The sequence below is a fragment of the Procambarus clarkii genome, chromosome 30, assembly GCF_040958095.1.
Source record: "Procambarus clarkii isolate CNS0578487 chromosome 30, FALCON_Pclarkii_2.0, whole genome shotgun sequence".
In the NCBI taxonomy this organism is placed as follows: domain Eukaryota; kingdom Metazoa; phylum Arthropoda; class Malacostraca; order Decapoda; family Cambaridae; genus Procambarus; species Procambarus clarkii.
Window position 1 is genome coordinate 3589702 of NC_091179.1, and position 22282 is coordinate 3611983.

At 45.4% G+C, this 22282-nt stretch overlaps 2 protein-coding genes across 2 annotated transcripts; both read right to left on the minus strand.

Annotated features, from left to right (window-relative positions):
- Positions 1-2797: 2797 nt before the first annotated feature.
- LOC138369830 (serine-aspartate repeat-containing protein F-like) lies at positions 2798-9123 on the minus strand. Its single transcript, XM_069333569.1, has 2 exons — positions 9072-9123; positions 2798-4428 (listed from the first exon to the last, which is right to left on the minus strand). The coding sequence occupies exons 1-2, from the start codon at positions 9121-9123 to the stop codon at positions 2798-2800; spliced, it is 1683 nt and encodes a 560-aa protein (XP_069189670.1).
- Positions 9124-15586: 6463 nt separating this feature from the next.
- LOC138369831 (protein starmaker-like) lies at positions 15587-21967 on the minus strand. The gene is made up of 3 exons (XM_069333570.1): positions 21922-21967; positions 16510-18288; positions 15587-16401 (listed from the first exon to the last, which is right to left on the minus strand). The coding sequence occupies exons 1-3, from the start codon at positions 21965-21967 to the stop codon at positions 15587-15589; spliced, it is 2640 nt and encodes an 879-aa protein (XP_069189671.1).
- Between the last annotated feature and the right edge of the window lie 315 nt (positions 21968-22282).

Sequence of the window (22282 nt, forward strand, 5' to 3'; positions counted from 1 at the left end):
GGCGTGATATCAACCCCCAGGTCTTTCTCTCTCTATGACTCTTGAAGTATTCCATCTCTCAAATGATACCTTGTATCTGGCCTCCTGCTCCTTACACCTATCTTCATTACATTACATTTGCTTGGATTAAACTCTAACAACTATTTGTTCGACCATTCCTGCAGCTTGTCCAGGTCTTCTTGAAGCCTCAAGCTGTCCTCCTCTGTCTTAATCCTTCTCATAATTTTGGCGTCGTCAGCAAACATTGAGAGGAATGAGTCTATACCCTCTGGGAAAACATTTACGTATATCAGAAACAGAATAGGTCCGAGTACAGAGCCCTGTGGGATTCCACTGGTGACTTCACGCCAATCTGAGGTCTCACCCCTCACTGTAACTCTCTCCTTCCTATTGCTTAGGTACTCCCTTATCTACTGGAGCGCCTTACCAGTTTCTCCTGCCTGTTTCTCCAGCTTATGCATCAGCCTTTTATAAGGTACTGTGTCAAAGGCTTTCCGACAGTCCAAAAAAATGCAGTCCGCCAATCCTTCTCTTTCTTGCTTAATCTTTGTCACCTGATCGTAGAATTCTATTAAGCCTGTAAGGCAAGATTTACCCTCCATGAACCCATGTTGATGGGTAGTCACGAACTCCCTTCTCTCCAGATGTGTTACTAGGTTTTTTTCTCACGATCTTCTCCATCACCTTGCATGGTATACAAGTTAAGGACACTGGCCTGTAGTTCAGTACCTCTTGTCTGTCACCCATTTTTCACCCTGTCACCCTGTGTGCAGTACCTGGGTCAGTGCTGAGGTCAGTGATCCCAGTGTGGTTGCTGAGTTCGGTTATCCAATAGTGTTTGTCCTCTGGTTCTTGACTTGATGTGTACGAGATGCACTATAATATTTTTAATGTGTTCTGGTAATAGCAGGCGATATCCAACTGTACTTAGTGAGCCCATTAGTGAAGTGCACTCCTTTGGTGCCAGAATTAGTGCGCTTTCTGAGCAACAATGTTGTGGGATATAAATTTTGTTATTCACTGTAGTTTAACAAACTACAGTTTACTGGTCTCTTTTTATAGTTAGGTAATAACTCGTACATATCGTTAGAGGAAGAGTTTGCTCATCATTAATGCTGGTATCCTGCTCTTGTTCAAGTATTTATTCAATGGACTGACTTAATTTGTCCGCTGAATAGTTATGCTTGTGGGATAACCACCTCAGTATAATCTACAAGAATGTTTAATTCTTGTCGAATTAAACATTCTTGTCATGTGTAATTGTTCACTTTGATTGACAACTTTGAATTTATTAATACTTATTAACATTTCCTAGAGTGCATCAAAACAATTTCTAATAGATTAATTTCTAAAGTTAGTTTTCCAAGTCACATGGTCTGGCTCTTTCCACTTTCCACCAAGGCCCAGCTACGACCTTGCGTAACGTGTTCCACCAGTAACAATACTGTAGTAACTGCCTATAACTGTACCTTTTGTTTTACTTGCTTTTACCCTTCAGCTGCCGAAATATGGTATGTGTGGAAACCATATCCACGGAGAAAATTGTATCATTTTGTTAAAACAGATTCACAGATGAAAGCATTTCCTACGAGTTATAATCAGAGGTTTGGTCTGAATAATTTGATACACATACAAATGTAAAAAAAAATAATGTACAAATTGAAACTGTCATTTTATGTCGTCCGGTTGGTTCCTTTCACTATGCCATGAGCTTGCGAGTGATGGGCAGTTGTCAGTGCAGACGATGAGTCACAACAACGTGGCTGAAGGTTTGATGCCCAAACCACACACCAAAAGATGAGGAGACGACTTTTCTGTCCGTCCTGAACCATTATTAAGTCGTATGTGATTATCACAAACGACCTGATAATGGTCCAGGACGGACCGAAACGTCGTCGCTTCTTCATCTACTGGTGTGTGGTTTGGTCATCAGTTGTCAGTGCTCTAAAGGACTGTATTATATAATATATGTATTAAATAATTTGATCATGAAACTCAGATTCTCTTTCACAAACACTTTGGGTGAACTAACAAAAGCAATGCGGAGATATTACTGAATGTCTCAGCAATTCCCTAAGGACCGTTCCACTCTAAAGCAATAAGCAAAACATTTTTCTACAAATTATATGCAAACACTAAAGCATATAATATTTCCTTACACATTATTTCATGCCGGTACACACAATGTTTAATAATTTGTTTATGTATTGACCATGTTGGCAGTGGATCACATACATGATTTCATATCACAGTAATACTGAAATTCTTGGCTTGCACATATCAACTTTAGCTAGTTTGGTGTCTGGGACGTAAAGAAGAATGAGCTGATTGGGAATTACTAACTGATATATAGTCCTGTCTTAACTTCATCAAGATGATATAAAATGCTTCAATAATTTCAAACACAGAAATAATTACTCTGATATTGTTTTTGCAACTTTTATTTCTTCAAGAAATTTGTTAACTTTTTCCAATCTCTAGTCTCCTGTTTAAAATCCTTCATGTTGTACAATATCTACAGTTTCAATGACGGCATCTAATATATTTTTGCACCATTTAAACTAAAAGCATTAATACCCTGGAATGCTGCTCTAAACTATATATATCATGTGAAATGAGCTTGTAATTCATAAATCACATACATTGTTAAATTATTATTTGTCCACTTAAAAAAATAGTAAAAAAAGTTTTTGATGATGTAATGAAATGGTAAAATGTCACTAAACATATAAGGTTAAAAATAACAGATTGCCTGAACATCAGAAAAAACTTCATTAGATGCTGAAGTATGAAGGCATCAAGAGCTGTCCCATGTGCATGCTGTGCTGGGTGATGTGTCGTCGCTGGTGCTCTGTGCTGGGTGGTGGTCGTCGCTGATGCTCTGTGCTGGGTGGTGGTCGTCGCTGGTGCTCTGTGCTGGGTGATGGTCGTCGCTGGTGCTCTGGGCTGGGTGGTGGTCGTCTTTGGTGCACTGGGCTGGGTGGTCGTCGTAGCTGGTGCTCTGGGCTGGGTGGTGGTCGTCGCTGATGCTCTGTGCTGGGTGATGGTCGTCGCTGGTGCTCTGGGCTGGGTGGTCGTCGTAGCTGGTGCTCTGGGCTGGGTGGTCGTCGTCGCTGGTGCTCTGGGCTGGGCGGTGGTCGTCGCTGGTGCTCTGGGCTGGGCGGTGGTCGTCGCTGGTGCTCTGGGCTGGGTAATGGTCTTCGCTGGTGCTCTGTGCTGGGTGGTGGTCGTCGCTGGTGCTCTGGGCTGGGTAATGGTCTTCGCTGGTGCTCTGTGCTGGGTGGTGGTCGTCGCTGGTGCTCTGGGCTGGGTGGTCGTCGTAGCTGGTGCTCTGTGCTGGGTGGTGGTCGTCGCTGGTGCTCTGGGCTGGGTAGTGGTCGTCGCTGGTGCTCTGTGCTGGGTGGTGGTCGTCGCTGGTGCTCTGTGCTGGGTGATGGTCGTCGCTGGTGCTCTGTGCTGGGTGGAGGTCGTCTTTGGTGCACTGGGCTGGGTGGTCGTCGTAGCTGGTGCTCTGGGCTGGGTGGTGGTAGTCGCTGGTGCTCTGGGCTGGGTAATGGTCTTCGCTGGTGCTCTGTGCTGGGTGGTGGTCGTTGCTGGTGCTCTGTGCTGGGTAATGGTCTTCGCTGTTGCTCTGTGCTGGGTGGTGGTCGTCGCTGGTGCTCTGGGCTGGGTGGTCGTCGTAGCTGGTGCTCTGTGCTGGGTGGTGGTCGTCGCTGGTGCTCTGGGCTGGGTGGTCGTCGTCGCTGGTGCTCTGGGCTGGGTGGTCGTCGTAGCTGGTGCTCTGGGCTGGGTGGTGGTCGTCGCTGATGCTCTGTGCTGGGTGATGGTCGTCGCTGATGCTCTGGGCTGGGTGATGGTCGTCGCTGGTGCTCTGGGCTGGGTGGTCGTCGTCGCTGGTGCTCTGGGCTGGGCGGTAGTCGTCGCTGGTGCTCTGGGCTGGGTGGTGGTCGTCGCTGGTGCTCTGGGCTGGGTGGTCGTCGTAGCTGGTGCTCTGTGCTGGGTGGTGGTCGTCGCTGGTGCTCTGGGCTGGGTAGTGGTCGTCGCTGGTGCTCTGTGCTGGGTGGTGGTCGTCTTTGGTGCTCTGTACTCGGTGATGGTCGTCTTCGGTGCTCTTTGCTGGGTGATGGTCGTCGCTGGTGCTCTGTGCTGGGTGGTGGTTGTCGCTGGTGCTCTGGGCTGGGTGGTGGTCGTCGATGGTGCTCCGTGCTGGGTGGTGGTCGTCGCTGGTGATCTGGGCTGGGTGGTGGTCGTCGCTGGTGCTCTGTGCTGGGTGGTGGTCATCTTTGGTGCTCTGTGCTGGGTGGTGGTCGTCTTTGGGGCTCTGTGCTGGGTGATGGTCGTCGCTGATGATCTGTGCTTGGTGATGGTCGTCTTCGGTGGTCTGTGCTGGGTAATGGTCGTGGCTGGTGCTCTGTGCTGGGTGAAGGTCTTTGTGAAAGTTTTAGGTGGTTTGGAATAAAATGAAATTGGTATAAGGAATTGAGCTCGGAAAATTTCTAAGAATTTTCTTTATTCTTTAACCTTTATTCCTGTCGTGATATTCAATTAGGTCGCCTGAGAAAGGACTTGCTTAGCTAACACACCAATATAGTAAGCAGCTCATTCCTCACTTTGGGACCAGGTATGAACAATTGACTAGACGCGAGCACACGCCGAGACCACAATGAAAATTGAAATCCCCCCTACTTGGTCGCTGACCTTCGCCTATCGCCAAAGCGAATCTAACGAGTAGGTCCTGGGCTCTCACAACAATAATTTATTGTTGTGTGGTGCCGTATATTTGGTCCAAAACTCAGAATCAGTCTCAATTTTATTAGTCGAGTGTGAAGAACACTTGCATAACAATAATAATGTGTGGGGTGTAACGAAAAGACAGTGTTAACCATAACAACTTAGTTTATTCAATAAAGTACTAACTACTACAAAAAAACGAAAAGAAATATCAATGACGTTACTCGAAATCCTTCCTGTGACACTATCAATGACAGCTAGACACCAGCCCCTCGGACTGCATAATGAACTAACTCGAACATCAGGCGTGACCACAGAGGAATCAACAAGAAACAAGAACTAACAGATCTATAATCACAATTACAATAAATGACACAGTGGGTTCTGAAACATATCTCCAGTAACCTTCTAACTGGTCTACGCCGTAGTGCAGTCTACACCTGCAATGGCGGTTGCAATGCAACCAAATCAGTAGTCTTTCAATGACAACAATAACTAATGGGTTCACTGGCAACTCCAGCACCCTTCCTCAAATTAATCCTTACGTTAACACTCCGTCCCACGGACGATCAACAATCAATAACAATTGATTTACGTTAATAACACAATAACATTTACGTTAAATTAATAACTCTTACAACTGTCACTAGTAACGCGGAAATTACACAACACTCTCCCCGTCGAGCATTCAGTGAGAAAATCCCATTAATCCCTGTACTACCAGACAGCTGATTAATCTCTTTACTAGTTACGTTAATTTACGTTAATCGGTTACTAATCACTCAGCGATGGTAAACTCTGATTTACAATGTCCAAAGGGCTAAGAGAATTGTAATCACTCGTGATTATTTTTAGAGTAACTAATTACTATCCTCAAGATCAATAATTAAACAATTAAAATACGCAACCTTTCATACTGGCTCAGCAATTTACATTAAGGTATAAATTCCGTCTGAGCCTTCCATACTCAGACCAATTCAGGTGGCTAATAACAGTAATTAGCCCCACGTTTACGTTATTATAAAATGACGTTACTCCTCCCACGAGTCAATCAAGTGCCGGTACTTCCGGGCAGATAAATAACGACTTTACGTTAATGGAATAATGGAGCCTTCGTGTGAGTCGATCAAACAAAGATCGAGGTTAATTACTTTGACTTCCTGAAACACGTCAATTACCCGGCCCACTGACCGTTAATTACGACATACAATACTCTAATTCTTATCTGGCTGATGGCTAAGCTCCTTGAGACTACCGTAGCTGCTTGCAGGAAAGTAAATTAACCCAAACGTATTCTACGTTGCTGAAATTGTCAAAGAACAATTCTCTTAAAGCAATGGGAGTTCCTTTGGTTACGTTATATTAATTGCCTCGCAATCACCTCACTGACTCTGGACTTCGATGTCCTACCAGATAACCAGGAGAATATATTTGTACCCATGTACTCGTCTACAGCCGAGTTCACCCACGACAATGACAAATCACACTAACAAATCACAGTGATTTACTTTACAATCCGGTTGCAATGACAATACTGCAGAACCTAGTAAAATACCATACAGGACATGAACCCTCTAGAACACTGCCCCACAATGACTTTACTGAACTGCAATCACATACGGTGATTGCAGTTCACAACCCCTTTGCAATAACACACACATCAAGTATTCTAATTTCCAAGTATTAGAATACTGCACACACTTACTTACTTACTGTTGCAAATGAACCCAGTGCTCGCAATAACCCCTACAACATAGGTCCACACTTTGCAATCACCACACAGTAAGTAACACAATAACACTGGGCACCGTAATTACTGCTGACACATGTAGCCTACAGCTATCAAACGTTATTGGGAAAACTAAGGAGATCTCGCACTCCTTAAATCACATTGGTGAGTGATTTATCGATCACGCATGCCGATAAACACTCACGAGAGTTACGTTACTCGACAGAGCGATGGCGGTCTCTCCAGACAGCCTCGTCACTCACCAAATTCTACTAAAATTACGTTAATACTGCAACCACAATACATTATATATATATATATATATATATATATATATATATATATATATATATATATATATATATATATATGACGACTGAAAACTCACACCCCAGAAGTGACTCGAACCCATACTCCCAGGAGCAACGCAACTGGTAACTACCGGGCGCCTTAATCCGCTTGACCATCACGGCCGGACAAAAGGAAGTGGAAGCCGAAGCTATTTGAACCACTTTCCCGCCGGCAACTCGGATGGTAATCTTGGGCATAGCATTTCACCAAATCACCTCATTCTTTGGGGCACACGTGAGGAACACAAATGCAAACAAGCCTGAATGGTCCCCAGGACTATATGCGACTGAAAACTCACACCCCAGAAGTGACTCGAACCCATACTCCCAGGAGCAACGCAACTGGTAACTACAGGGCGCCTTAATCCACTTGACCATCACGGCCGGACAAAAGGAAGTGGAAGCCGAAGCTATTTGAACCACTTCCCCGCCGGCAACTCGGATGGTAATCTTGGGCATAGCATTTCACCAAATCACCTCATTCTTTGGGGCACACGTGAGGAACACAAATGCAAACAAGCCTGAATGGTCCCCAGGACTATATGCGACTGAAAACTCACACCCCAGAAGTGACTCGAACCCATACTCCCAGGAGCAACGCAACTGGTAACTACAGGGCGCCTTAATCCGCTTGACCACCACGGCCGGACAAAAGGAAGTGGAAGCCGAAGCTATTTGAACCTCTTTCCCGCCGGCAACTCGGATGGTAATCTTGGGCATAGCATTTCACCCACAGGCCACAGGCTGGCAGGAATCACTAGTTGTTCGACGTTGGCTCAATCGTCCTCCTCCTTCAGTTTACTGGGTCTATATCTGCGGTAGAGCAACTCGTTCTCTAGGAAGAACCCAGGAATACTGTCAGGTTGAGTCTCAGCCTGGAAAAATAATGGTGTCAAGGTAAAATCTTCCCTCTGTAACTTACGGAACTCCAACTTGGTCAGATTCGGGGGTAGTTTCTGAGGGTCTTGAGGGACAGCGGTAGCAGTAGGATCAGCTGGCTGTGGTCGTGCAGCTTGTGCACGGGTGGTCACTAAAACCGGAAGAGAAACTTCATCACTCTCTTGAACCTTTGCTGGAACATACTCAAAGATGGGATTATCCATTACAGATGTACATACCTGGGGTTTGTCCATGACGATCAGGTTGGTCGGTTGCAGGTCTTCTGCCAAGTCGTTGCCCAGGAGAAGTTGCACTCCAGGCATGGGAAAAGGCTTTTCCCTGACGGCGACTTGGACTTCTCCGGTCACGAAGGGACAATCCAGGTGGACTCTGGCGAGAGGATAAGGAGTGGTAGCAGTGAGGTCAGTGATGAAGACAGTTTCTCCGTGTAGGCGATATTGGGCACAGCTGTTTTCAAAATAATTGTTTGAAGAGCCGCTGTGTCCCTCAAGATCTTCAGTTTGAAACGTCCCTCCGGATTTGAACCGTTGGCAGAAACAGTTCCAGTATACAGGTGTTTACTGAAAAGAGAAAGATCATTAACATGAACACCAACATTCATCATAGGCTTACCGGACTTAGGAGGAGTCTGTTTGGGTTTAGGTGATTCGGTATTTCCTTTGTATTGAGACTTACCACATTTATCTATGGTATGTCCATAGAGTCTACAATACTTACAGTACAATTGCGAGCCAGCTTGATCGGTACTCACTTTCTCGTAACTGTACCAAGACTTCTTACTGGAAGATGGTTCTGGTGTCAGCCGGTGGATGAGGCTGTAAGTGTCAGCCGACTTAGCACACTGTAGGTAGTCGGTCTCTTCTTTATCTGCTAAATATAGGCGGACAGGAGGCGGCACACGCCTCAAGAATTCTTCAACTAGCATGAGGTTGACGAGTTCTGCAAAAGTAGAGACATGTGCTGCTTCCAGCCATTTCATAAAATATCTCTTTTTGGTATTAGCAAATTCGAGAAAGGTAGTGGTACTTGCCTTCAGGTGGTCACGGAATTTCCTTCGATAACTTTCGGTGGAGAGACGGTAGGCGTCCAACACTGCTTGTTTCAGAGTCTGGTAGTCATTCTCAGTCGCCAAAGTACTGAGTGTGACTGCAGCTCTACCTGTAAGATGTACTCTGAGAAGGGTTGCCCATTGGTCGGCAGGCCAACTAAGTTGATTAGCAAGGGTTTCAAAGGTGGTGAAAAACACATCAACTTCTGTTTCTACGAATGGTGGCATTAACTTACTTGCATGTGACATATTGAAACTGACAGGAAGATTGGCAGTAGCTCGCTGGCGTTGAGCGAGGTGTGTTGTTTCCAACGCGAATTCTCGTTGACGACATTCCATAGCCAGAGCTGCTTGTTATTTGTCATGGTCGCGTTGCATCTCCAATTCGTGTTGTTTTGTTTCAAGCTGTATTCGTTCCCGCTCACGGAGTATTGCAATCTCACGTTCCTTGAGGGCGATTTCACGTTCTTTTTCTTCCTTTCGTATGGCAGCTGCTTCCCTTTGTTGCTCGAGGGCTTCTCTTTGCATGGCAGCTGCTTCCCTTTGCTGTTCGCGTTCGATCTTGGCCACCTCTAGTTTGAGTTTCATCGTTGCCAAATCAGTTTTATCTGCAATAAAGTAAGTTTCGTGAGTTTCAGAGTCTATCTTACCTTCCTCTAAGAGATGATTCAGTAACAGGTTATGTATTTCATTTTTGTTGGCTTGGTAGGGAACTTCTAGTTGATACTCATGTGCAAGAGTTTGTAATTCAGTCCTCTTGGCACGACTTAAAGTCCCTATTTCACCTGCTGGATCTGTACGGAAAGCTTGGAGACCAAACATGGTGAAATTAGCAAATAAATGCACAACGAATATATTGTTGTGATATGGTGAATGTCAGAAACAGGACAACGTGGCAACTGGTACCTATCCTGGGGAATCGTTAACAATTAATGTTAATTTCAAGATGATAAATGATTAATAAATCAAGGTCGCAGGAAATCTTGTACCCGGTACTCATGTAAGAGGATAAGGGCAAGAAAATCCTACTAAACAAGCGAAACTGAGTTTCTAAAACAAATGAAACAGTTAATTGCCTCAAAAGTGAAATAGGTAGTCCAAGAATGTAGGCATACCTTGCCGAGTCTCTATAGGACATAAGCAAGTTTTTCCCACTGAAATTAATATGATACTTACAGAATTAGCGAACTTTTGTGCTCTGAAAAAGAAGGCTAATTCCCTACCAATGTAAATATCATCATCTCTGACCGACGTGTAGGGGTGCGAGGTGTCAACTGGTGACGAGAACTGCTGCTGAGGTCCCAATTCAGCAACTAAAGTTCGTGCAAGAGGAACTATGGCCCTCTTTATCCTCCTACCGTCAGATTGCAGAAGATTAGGTGCACTTGACCCGGGGACAGACCACAGTACCAGGGTACCAATATGATGATCTGCCGAAAATATGAGAAATATCCTAGGGACAAAAGATGGTAAACACGAGTAATAACACTGAGGGAGAGATGACCAATTAAGAATGACTGAGGCCTACAGTCACCACGTAATCCAAAGTTGTCTCACCTTCACCATATGCTACTCTCGGAATGCACAATACACACAGCACCATATGAAAATAAAATTGAATATTGAAAATAGTGAAAAGCTACGTTACCAAAGCCAAATACGCTTACCACAAATTTACAACTTGGCACCAGTACCTGAGTGAAGCTCTGTGGACAGGCCCCCACGTAATGTGACGGTAAAGCGTTGGTGTTCGGCTGTTTCAAAAGCTGGGGGCAGGGCCTCGTCACATCACAAAAAAAAAAAAAAGAGAAAAGTTTGTCCTTTCGTCTGTGGTAAGGTAATGGGAAGACACACAAAACACAAGTATATAAACAATGAAATTTTAATTACTCTAGAAAACAAGACATGAATAAAGGCAATCTCATAAAATGCAGGACAAGTCAACAAACAAAATAACATGAATAATCACTGGCAATGAAAAGTTACTCTAAGACCAGAATGCAAAAATAGTGATAGCAATATAAATAAAATATGTGCGGTGCTGGAATACTGGCTTCAAGCTGCCACCTCCCTTAGTACACGAAAGCCAAGGCTTAGTCTACCAGCGACAGATGTCAACTCCATGGAGCACAAAGATATTCTGACGAGTACGGAGTGCTACTGCCCAGACGTCGACTCTCGGTGGTGGTGGTGAGTGCAGGTGCGGCGAGACACCAGCTAATCAGCAACAGGCAGGCGGAGGATGAGCAGTTTGCTGGTTACGGCGGCTGTAGCAGGTGTCGGGGTGTGCATGGTCCGATTTGCTTCCTGGGCAAAACGTTTGGTGATACTGGTGGACGTATCTTCTATATAGTATCTTGTACTTTACGACGTAATGATGTAGGGAAGAGCAGGCTCAATCTCTCTTGAAAGAGATTATCGTCACAATATATATATATATATATATATATATATATATATATATATATATATATATATATATATATATATATATATATATATATATATATATATATATATATATATATATATATATATATATATATATATATTGGTGTATACTGGCAGCAGGTTTTCTTTCAAACATGTTTCATTGAATATGACCGCATATTCTGTATTTATTATTTTCTGGTTTAGGGCTTCTATCCCTCTAACTATTTTCTTAGCATCAGGGCTTAATTGAAATAGGAGTTCTCCAAAACTCATTTTCGTACTTTTAAGGTGAAGAAAAGAAGTGATTTACTATAGAGTGTATTACACTTATTTGTATAATTTGCACGACGTTTCGAACCTCCATGGTTCATTCTCAAGTGAACAGATCTTACAATACTAGTTGATTTTATACCGCATTAGGTCAGGTGATAATACAATGAAGGTGAAAACATGGGGGGATACATAAGGGATAAACATAGGGGCTGCAGAAGGCTTATTGGCCCATACGAGGCATCTCCTATCTAAACACAAAGATTAATCCAGTGTAATTGGCCTGTTATGTTGGACATTGTCTTCTGTGTTGGCATCGATATGTTCTTGTCTTGTCCTTACTCTCATGGTCGGTAGAGTAAATAGTTCCGTGATTTGGGTGTTCATGGTAGGTCGCTCTATTCTTATGTGAATTGCCTCAAGAATTTGTAATCTTCTTGAATCTTGGGTTTTGTCTATTATGCAAGTATTCTTGTTCAACATTTCTCTTGTTAGAGTAATATATATATATTTTATTTATGTTAGAGTTATATATATATATTAGTATATTTTGCTAGCAGTCTTTCCTGTAGACATATATTATTAAATATGACCGAAAAAGTAAGATTTATAATTCTAACACGAATTTTCTCAATCTTTCGTACATTTCTTTTCACTGTTGGAGGTAATTCAAAAATCAATTCTCCAAAATTCATTTTTATTTCTAGTCTGACGCGACACTTGAGCGCGTTTCGTAAAACTTATTACATTTTCAAAGACTTTGCACATACACAACTGAATAGAACTTACATATCTCCGATTTGTTTATATCTACATTTGAGTGAGGTGGATGGGGTGAGGTGGTATTTAATAGGGTATTAATTTCATCAACACAAGACAGAACATGAAACAATGGGTATTGAAATGGAATTGATTGTAGAAAGCCTATTGGTCCATATTTCTTGATGCTTCTATATTGGAGCGGAGTCTTGAGGTGGGTAGAATATAGTTGTGCATTAATTGGCTGTTGATTGCTGGTGTTGACTTCTTAATGTGCAGTGCCTCGCAAACGTCAAGCCGTCTGCTATCGCTGTATCTATCGATGATTTCTGTGTTGTTTACTAGGATTTCTCTGGCGATGGTTTGGTTGTGATAAGAGATTATATGTTCCTTAATGGAGCCCTGTTGCTTATGCATCGTTAAACGCCTAGAACGAGATGTTGTTGTCTTGCCTATATACTGGGTTTTTTGGAGCTTACAGTCCCCAAGTGGGCATTTGAAGGCATAGACGACGTTGGTCTCTTTTAAAGCGTTCTGCTTTGTGTCTGGAGAGTTCCTCATAAGTAGGCTGGCCGTTTTTCTGGTTTTATAGTAAATCGTCAGTTGTATCCTCTGATTTTTGTCTGTAGGGATAACGTTTCTATTAACAATATCTTTCAGGACCCTTTCCTCCATTTTATGAGCTGTGGAAAAGAAGTTCCTGTAAAATAGTCTAATAGGGGGTATAGGTGTTGTGTTAGTTGTCTCTTCAGAGGTTGCATGGCGTTTCACTTTCCTTCTTTTGATGTCTTCGACGAAACCATTGGAGAAGCCGTTGTTGACTAGGACCTGCCTTACCCTACAGAGTTCTTGTATATATATATTTATATATATATATATATTTATATATATATATGTCGTACCTAGTAGCCAGAACTCACTTCTCAGCCTACTATGCAAGGCCCGATTTGCCTAATAAGCCAAGTTTTCCTGAATTAATATATTTTCTCTAGTTTTTTTCTTATGAAATGATAAAGCTACCCATTTCATTATATATGAGGTCATTTTTTTTTATTTGAGTTAAAATTAACGTAGATATATGACCGAACCTAACCAACCCTACCTAACCTAACCTAACCTATCTGTATAGGTTAGGTTAAGTTAGGTAGCCAAAAAAGTTAGGATAGGTTAGGTTAGGTAGGTTAGGTAGTTGAAAAACAATTAATTCATGAAAACTTGGCTTATTAGGCAAATCGGGCCTTAATATATAAATCTAAATATCTAAAATATATAAATCCACCAGACTGACTGAGTCAGTCTGGTGTTGACAAAGGCTTTAACAAAGCCGAAACGTTCACCTCATTTCATATTTCTCTGTGGATTTTCCGCATAAAATGATCAGTGTTTTGTGATCGTCAATTGCATATATATATATATATATATATATATATATATATATATATATATATATATATATATATATATATATATATATATATATATCACACTTGTTGTTGTTGTTAAAGATTTGCTACCTGGAACAAAAAGTTCCAAGTAACACGGGCTACGGTGAGCCCATCACACACTTGTCACGGCCCTGGGAACAATACAAGAAATTAAAACCACACTGTGGTACACTCCACAATAATCATTGCCAGGAATCACTGATGTTACACACACTAACCTGAGCGATCAGTGTGGGAATTCCACACCTGCAAGACTACACATGGAAATGATATCACTCCGTCCCACGGACGATCAAAAATGATTAATTACCACAATGGAATAATATAATTATTACATAGACATCCTCTCAGTCCTTGGCTAATCTTGGTATACTCTATTCCCGTGTGTACCCACACACACACACACACAGTACGTCTGTGTACACAAGATGTAAGTCCTTCTGGACTGACAAGATGACAGTAAAGGGTGATTATCTCCTCATCCACACTTCATTTCACCTCACAGGTGCTGGTGTGACAATGTGACGGAACACTTGACTTTCGAATTCAAGCTTTTAGAGACTAACTGATCACCAGAAATACACACATAGGTACTTATTCATTAATACTGCCGGCTAACACACCATTCCCATACATCAGGCACCCCGCTACGGGTGGCTGACTCGCTCTTGGCAGTGGTTGGTGGCGTAGGCGGTGGTACTACCTCACGTGGTATTTTACGTACTGGCGCGCACTCGAACCCCACCCACTCCCAACACGGCTCGGTTCGCACCCTCGATCCACCGGTGAAGAGAAGCGTTCGTACCCAGGTGACGCGCACAACGATAGCGTCTTACACAAACATGGGAAATCTGCCTTAAAACACTGACACGAATTTCCCCGTTCCCATCGACTGCTACAGAGCACTAACAGGAATTTTTTTATGATCACTGGTATGGGATCTACGAGTCTGTTACTGCTCGTATGCACATTACCCCACAATCCCAGATCACAAGATCTCCTCTACCCACTGTACACAATGTCTTTCTCCCCTCCATGCGACGACTTCGGCCGGATTCTGTGACGACCGCTGTCGTTGGTGAAGCTGGAGGTGAAGCAGTTGAGTAGTCAAGCCACCACGACGCCCTATACTCAATTTGGCCAAATTGAGTACCGAGAGCATCTTGACAAAGTGGCAGCTGGGTTCAGAATGAAGCTTACACCCGCGATTCCCGCGTTCTATTCGAAATAACCAATGAGAGGAAGGCATACAGCGGCCTACCCCTCTCAACCAATCAGCGACGATGTAGCAAGGCCCCTAGGGCAACTCCAAGATGGCCGACCAACATGGCGGCTCAAGATGATTACTAAGATGGCGGCTGTTTCCATGACGACGACTGGCTAGCGCGCGGGAGGCCCACAGGTCACCCCACGCCTGCAGAGGCCTAGCTGTTCCCGCGCAAACTCGTCTCGCTCAAGCCATACAATGAGATGATGCTATCGGTATATCTCTGTCCACAGACGTGCTACCCCGGCCAGGGTAACATTTCTGGACTGCTGATGACTGGGGCTCTCACATGAGCCCAAACACTAGATGTTTCGGTTGCTGGATACCAATTTTAAGTCCGCCCACTTAACAAGTGCACTTAACAAGTGTACTGGCTCCCACAGGCATAAGAGAACTATTGTAAGTGAGCTGGTGAACAATCCCCTCACAGTCTTCTTTGGAACTCTGTGCTGGGTGATGGTCGTCCTTGGTGCTCTGTGCAGGGTGATAGTCGTCGCTGATGTTCTGTGCTGGATGATGGTCGTCGCTGGTGCTCTCTGCTGCGTGATGCTCGTCGCTGGTGCTCTGTGATGGGTGATGGTCGTCGCTGGTGCTCTGTGATGGGTGATGGTCGTCGCTGGTGCTCTGTGCTGGGTGGAGGTCGTCTTTGGTGCACTAGGCTGGGTGATGGTCGTCGCTGGTGCTCTGGACTGGGTGGTCGTCGTCGCTGGTGCTCTGGGCTGGGTGGTCGTCATCGCTTGTGCTCTGGGCTGGGTGGTGGTCGTCGCTGGTGCTCTGTGCTGGGTGATGGCCATCTTTGGTGCTCTGTGCTGGGTGGTGGTCGTCGCTGGTGCTCTGGGCTGGGTGGTGGTCGTCGCTGGTGCTCTGTGCAGGGTGGTGGTCGTCGCTGGTGCACTGTGCTGGGTGGTGGTCGTCTTTGGTGCTCTGTGCTGGGTGATGGTCGTCTTTGGTGCTCTGTGCTGGGTGATGGTCGTCGCTGGTGCTCTGTGCTGGGTGGTGGTTGTCGCTGGTGCTCTTGGCTGGGTGGTGGTCGTCGATGGTGCTCTGTGCTGGGTGGTGGTCGTCTTTGGGGCTCTGTGCTAGGTGATGGTCGTCGCTGATGTTCTGTGATGGTTGATGGTCGTCCTTGGTGCTCTGTGCAGGGTGATGGTCGTCGCGGATGTTCTGTGCTGGGTGATGGTCGTCGCTGGTACTCTGTGCTGGGTGATGGTCGTCGCTGGTGGTCTGTGATGGGTGATGGTCGTCGCTGGTGCTCTGTGCTGGGTGATGGTCGTCGCTGGTGCTCTGTGCTGGAAGGTGGTCGTTTTTGGTGCTCTGTGCTGGGTGGTGGTCGTTTTTGGTGCTCTGTGCAGGGTGATGGTCGTCGCTGGTGCTCTGTGCTGGGTGATGGTCGTCGCTGGTGCTCTGTGCTGGGTGAATGTCGTCGTTGGTGCTCTGTGCTGGGTGGTGGTCGTCGCTGGTGCTCTGGGCTGGGTGGTGGTCGTCGCGGATGTTCTATGCTGGGTGATGGTCGTCGCTGGTGCTCTGTGATGGGGGATGGTCGTCACTGGTGCTCTGTGATGGGGAATGGTCGTCACTGGTGCTCTGTGCTGGGTGATGGTCGTCGCTGGTGCTCTGTGCTGGAAGGTGGTCGTTTTTGGTGCTCTGTGCTGGGTGGTGGTCGTCTTTGGTGCTCTGTGCTGGGTGGTGGTCGTTTTTGGTGCTCTGTGCTGGGTGAGGGTCGTCGCTGGTGCTCTGTGCTGGGTGAGGGTCGTCGCTGGTGCTCTGTGATGGTCGCCTTTGGTGCTCTGTGCAGGGTGATGGTCGTCGCTGGTGCTCTGTGCTCGAAGGTGGTCGTTTTTGGTGCTCTGTGCTGGCTGGTGGTCGTCTTTGGTGCTCTGTGCTTGGTGGTGGTCGTCTTTGGTGCTCTGTGCTGGGTGAGGGTCGTCGCTGGTGCTCTGTGATGGTCGCCTTTGGTGCTCTGTGCAGGGTGATGGTCGTCGCTGGTGCTCTGTGCTGGGTGATGGTCGTCGCTGGTGCTCTGTGCTGGGTGATTGTCGTCGTTGGTGCTCTGTGCTGGGTGAGGGTCGTCGTTGGTGCTCTGTGATGGTCGCCTTTGGTGCTCTGTGCAGGGTGATTGTCGTCGCTGGTGCTCTTTGCTGGGTGATGGTCGTCGCTGGTGCTCTGTGCTGGGTGATTGTCGTCGTTGGTGCTCTGTGCTAGGTGGTGTTCGTCGCTGGTGCTCTGTGCTAGGTGGTGTTCGTCGCTGGTGCTCTGGGCTGGGTGGTGGTCGTCGCTGGTGCTCTGGGCTTGGTATTGGTCGTCGCTGGTGCTCTGTGCTGGGTGGTGGTCGTCTTTGGTGCTCTGTGCTGGGTGATGGTCGTCTTTGGTGCTCTGTGCTGGGTGATGGTCTTCGCTGGTGCTCTTGGCTGGGTGGTGGTCGTCGCTGGTGCTCTGTGCTGGGTGGTGGTTGTCGCTGGTGCTCTGTGCGGGGTGGTGGTCGTCGCTGGTGCTCTGGGCTGCGTGGTGGTTGTCGCTGGTGCTCTGTGCTGGGTGGTGGTCATCTTTGGTGCTCTGTGCTGGGTGGTGGTCGTCTTTGGGGCTCTGTGCTGGTTGATGGTCGTCCTTGGTGCTCTGTGCAGGGTGATGGTCGTCGCGGATGTTCTGTGCTGGGTGATGGTCGTCGCTGGTGCTCTGTGATGGGGGATGGTCATCGCTGGTGCTCTGTGCTGGGTGATGGTCGTCGCTGGTGCTCTGTGCTGGAAGGTGGTCGTTTTTGGTGCTCTGTGCTGGGTGGTGGTCGTCTTTGGTGCTCTGTGCTGGGTGGTGGTCGTCTTTGGTGCTCTGTGCTGGGTGGCGGTCGTCTTTGGTGCTCTTTGCTGGTCGTCTTTGGTGTTCTGTGCAGGGTGATGGTCGTCGTTGGTGCTCTGTGCTGGGTGATGGTCGTCGCTGGTGCTCTGTGCTGGGTGATGGTCGTCGCTGGTGCTCTGTGCTGGGTGTTTGTCGTCGCTGGTGTTCTGTGCTGGGTGATGGTCGTCGCTGGTGCTCTGTGCTGGGTGATGGTCGTCGCTGATGCTCTGTGCTGGGTAATGGTTCTCGCTGGTGGTCTGTGCTGGGTGATGGTCGTCGCTGATGCTCTGTGCTGGGTGATGGTCGTCGCTGGTGCTCTGTGCTGGGTGATGGTCGTCGCTGGTGCTCTGTGCTGGGTAATGGTTCTCGCTGGTGCTCTGTGCTGGATGATGGTCGTCGCTGGTGCTCTGTGCTGGGTGATGGTCGTCGCTGATGCTCTGTGCTGGGTAATGTTTCTCGCTGGTTCTCTGTGCTGGATGATGGTCGTCGCTGGTGCTCTGTGCTGGGTGATGGTCGTCGCTGGTGCTCTGTGCTGGGTGATGGTCGTCGCTGGTGCTCTGTGCTGGGTGATGGTCGTCGCTGGTGCTCTGTGCTGGATGATGGTCGTCGCTGGTGCTCTGTGCTGGGTGATGGTTCTCGCTGGTGGTCTGTGTTGGGTGATGGTCGTTGTTGGTGCTCTCTGCTGTGTGTTGATCAACTCTGGTGTTCACTTCTGTGTATAGGTTATCTCTGATGTTTTCAGTTGAGTATGGGTTATCTCTGCCGGTATCCATTGACATTGAATCTTCTTCATCAGTCAATGGATAAGGATGGATAAGGACTGTATTCTTTGCTAGGTGTTGATAAACTCTGGTGTTCTTGGCTGAGTATGGGTCATCTCAGGTGTTCTCTGCGGTGTGTTAGTCTTCGCTGTTTTTTTCTGCTGCAGGAAACTAGTGTAAATACATCAATTACTTTTTAAGTAGGACACACCCTCCCGGACTCCCATCCAATCACTGTGGATCTAATTGGAATTTTATAAATGACGACGGCCAATGAGAAACCGCGCTTCGCCTGCAGCGCAAATAAAAACTCTTGAGATGACTCCAGTGATTCATTGTTATTGTGGAGCTGGTGCGGCTAGTACCTCTCCACCCGCAACTCAACACGCTGGTAATATATAATTTTGCTTGATTCCTTATTTGCCTGCTTTGTATCTCATTCTTTCTTTCTTTCTTTCTTTCCTTCTTTCTTTCTTTCTTTCTTTCTTTCTTTCTTTCTTTCTTTCTTTCTTTCTTTCTTTCTTTCTTTCTTTCTTTCTTTCTTCCTTTCTTTTTTTTTTGTTCTTTCTTTCTTTCTTTCTCTCTCTCTCTCTCTCTCTCTCTCTCTCTCTCTCTCTCTCTCTCTCTCTCTCTCTCTCTCTCTCTCTCTCTCTCTCTCTCTCTCTCTCTCTCTCTAATTATTTATCTCGTTATTAAATGTGGCTGTCGATTATTTCGTTAATGTTCTTTTCAATATATATTTAGTGCAGGTTTGGGTGTGTGCAGAAGCGAGGTGATCTTCGATAAAGCTTTGTAGTTCGTGAATTTTTCAATTTGGATTTTTCCTTATGGTGAATTGTTTAGTTCTTGCCATTACCGCATTCTGGAGACTTCCATGCTATGTATTATATATTGTGCGTTCGTCTGTTAGTTAGAAAAAATGATTGTAATCATTTTAATTTTCAAATTTTGTATGTAAGTTATTCTAAATATAACTTAAATAAGCTCATTTTCATAAAACTGGGATTTTGAGTCAATATTTCCTGGCAGACTATTCACCTAAATCACGAATAAAACTTAATTATGACTCTTCCATCTATGCAAATTTTTGTATTCTATGGCATAGACACTTATTATTATGATTTTCTGTGAAGACCTCTTCGAATCATCTGTTTATTTCCAAAAATACACACTTCATTATCTTCTAAGATTGTGTCTGAATATAAATTCATATCAAACTTACTGTCCAATTGTCTTTCATCTCTTTTTATGCCGTGTATGGCCGATAGTCTTTTTTTGGTTTGTTTTACCGACCATCTCAAGAATTGTGTCATGCTAAAGTATGGTTATTGTTCTATGGAGATGCGCATCCTTGGTTGTTGGACAAATAAACGGTGGGTATTGTAGTAATAAACATTCAGCCATTGATATTTGATTAAGTTGATTCATGGAGATTCGGCTAAGAATCGTAGAACACTTTACCTCACCATTACTAGATCAGTCCAAAGTAAAATGCCTGCTACGGTGAACAATGTGCTGTGCCTTAGGAATTTGATTTTTTTTGGCCTACTATACTTAATCAAGCTTCAGATGTTGAAGATAGCAGTGATCTCGAACATTTGATTATATATGAGGCAGAACTACCATGGTCATTAGTTCGTCGTTAACTTTCTCATGAAATTAGGTTTCATTAGGACAAAGTATCAATAACAATCGTTTAATAATAAAACTACATGATTGCTTACATAATATAAAGGTAATACGATACTTTAACGAATGGACCACCAAGGCTATTAATATTCTCTCAGGACATTTGCCCCCTTTATAAGTATGATTCTAACTAAGCTACTGAGTTTTGTGTTAATATGTGTAACTTACCTTTCCACGCCCAGAGCCTTAGTTGTAGTCCAACACTGATATCATAGTTCTCAGATTTCTCAACAGTTAAATGATATTATAATTAGTGCATAGGTTCGCTAGAGAATACCCAGCGCATAGGTTCGAATCCTCATCACTGCTCCGGAGAATTTTCTCATTGATATATCACGATTATGTGATTTTTCTGTGTATAATAATTAGGTCCCATCACATTCTAAGTAGACTCACTTTGCATTACTGGACTGGCGAGGAACTGTGTTATTCACTGGTACATCATTATACATTTTCCATTGATATTACAGACCTCATATTTCCATACACGTGTGCTCTATCGAGATTTCTTGTGAATGACCTCATTCTACAATCTGCACCTTCACAAAAACTTTTCTTAATCTGTTGACGTAGTTAGCTTCTACGAACGAACGAACGAACGAACGAACGAACGAACGAACGAACGAACGAAGCTACAGGATAAGATACCCGTTGGTCGAGCATGAAAGTGGAGACAGCTGAAGAGAAGTTGTTGAGGGGAAGCGCTGAAGTTGTAAGAAAGAGCCAGAGCTAAACCCAGTTGTGTGTCTTGAGTCGATTCTGGATCAATCCCACAACTGGCTAGGCGCTCATTCGGGTCAGGAAGGCCGGCTTTGGCGGTGCTTCTTCATTCTAGGGCTGAGTGGACAGCGCTTCGGATTCGTAGTCCAGAGATTCCGTATTCGATCTCCGGTGGAGGCGGATAAAGATGGGCAAAAAGTTTCTTTCACCCTAATGGCTCTGTTACCTATCATGAAATAGGTACCTGGGAGTTAAACTGCTGCTACGGGCTGCTTCCTGGTGGTGTGTATAACAAAAAGGAGGCCTGGTTGTGGAGCGGGCCGCGGGGACGCTAAGCCCCGAAATCATCTCAAGATAACCTCAAGATAGGTTGTGTCAGTCTGTCTTCTGGTGGTGTCTTCTTTCTTCTCTTGTGTCTTTTTTCTTCTTACTTCATCATCTTCTTCCTCTGTTGCCGTAGCTGCATATGGTGAGCTTTTAGGTTCTGAAGGTCAGGAGAGATGAGGTTTGGTAAGAAAGTGGACTCGTTCCACTCAGGATGGAAACTGCAGGAACTTGGCTCACACGTGCCCGTTTTGGATTGTCCACTTGAAGTTCTTCATATTGCTTGTTGTAGATTCAGCTGGTAAATTTCCTAAAATCAGTGGATCCATAAGCGGTTTTATCTCGTTGCAGAAACAGGTCTTGCATAGTAGGAGAGTAGAGGTTCGATGCCTCGGGTGAGTGAGCTTCAACATCAATAAAGGCAGTAGAATCATCAGCCAGTGAAAAGCTGAGGTGAGATGAAGAATAAGCTGGTACAAGTACTGGAGATGTTTGCAGGGTAGGTGACGAGTAAGCTTTTGCTAGTACTGGAGACGTTTGCATTGAGTCAGTTGAGACGTCATGCTGAGGAAGTGTAGGAGCGGTAGATTCAGGAAGCAGCGTGGCCAGTGCAGATTAATGGGGGTGAACAAATCCACAGGGGCCGGGATGAGGGTTCGAACCTACGTCCGGGATGATCTCTGACGCGCTTTAGTCGATTGCCCCACGACATGGTCAAACGAATTGCAACTAGATGTGCAACTGCCCTCACACGGATCCCACAGCGTCTTCGAGACACAAATACACCTATTCTGTGTGTATTGATGGGAGGGGGGGGGGTGGGTGGTAGGCAGGAGACAGGAGATCAGCGAGTACAGCAGGAGAGAAGGTGATGTCAGAAGTTGAAGAGGTTGTAGTAGCAGACGTTGAAGTCGTGATGAGATCCTCTGAAACAGTAAATGTTGGGAGTCCACTTGCAATGTAGAGTTTGTTGAGAATTCAGACGAATTCCTTGAAGTTTGGGCCTGCTATCTTGTCAGCCTGAAAT

Coding starts and splice junctions, on each gene's coding strand:
- LOC138369830 (XM_069333569.1), bottom strand. CDS start 9,123: ATGACAAATAACAAGCAGCTCTGGCTATGGAATGTCGTCAACGAGAAT. Junction 4,429..9,071: donor TGTCGTCAACGAGAATTCGC/GTTGGAAACAAC, acceptor ACTTTCACAAAG/ACCTTCACCCAGCACAGAGC.
- LOC138369831 (XM_069333570.1), bottom strand. CDS start 21,967: ATGTCGTGGGGCAATCGACTAAAGCGCGTCAGAGATCATCCCGGAC. Junction 18,289..21,921: donor CGTCAGAGATCATCCCGGAC/GTAGGTTCGAAC, acceptor CACCCAGCACAG/AGCACCAGCGACGACCATCA. Junction 16,402..16,509: donor TCACCCAGCACAGAGCACCA/GTGACGACCATT, acceptor ACCACCACCCAG/CCCAGAGCACCAGCGACGAC.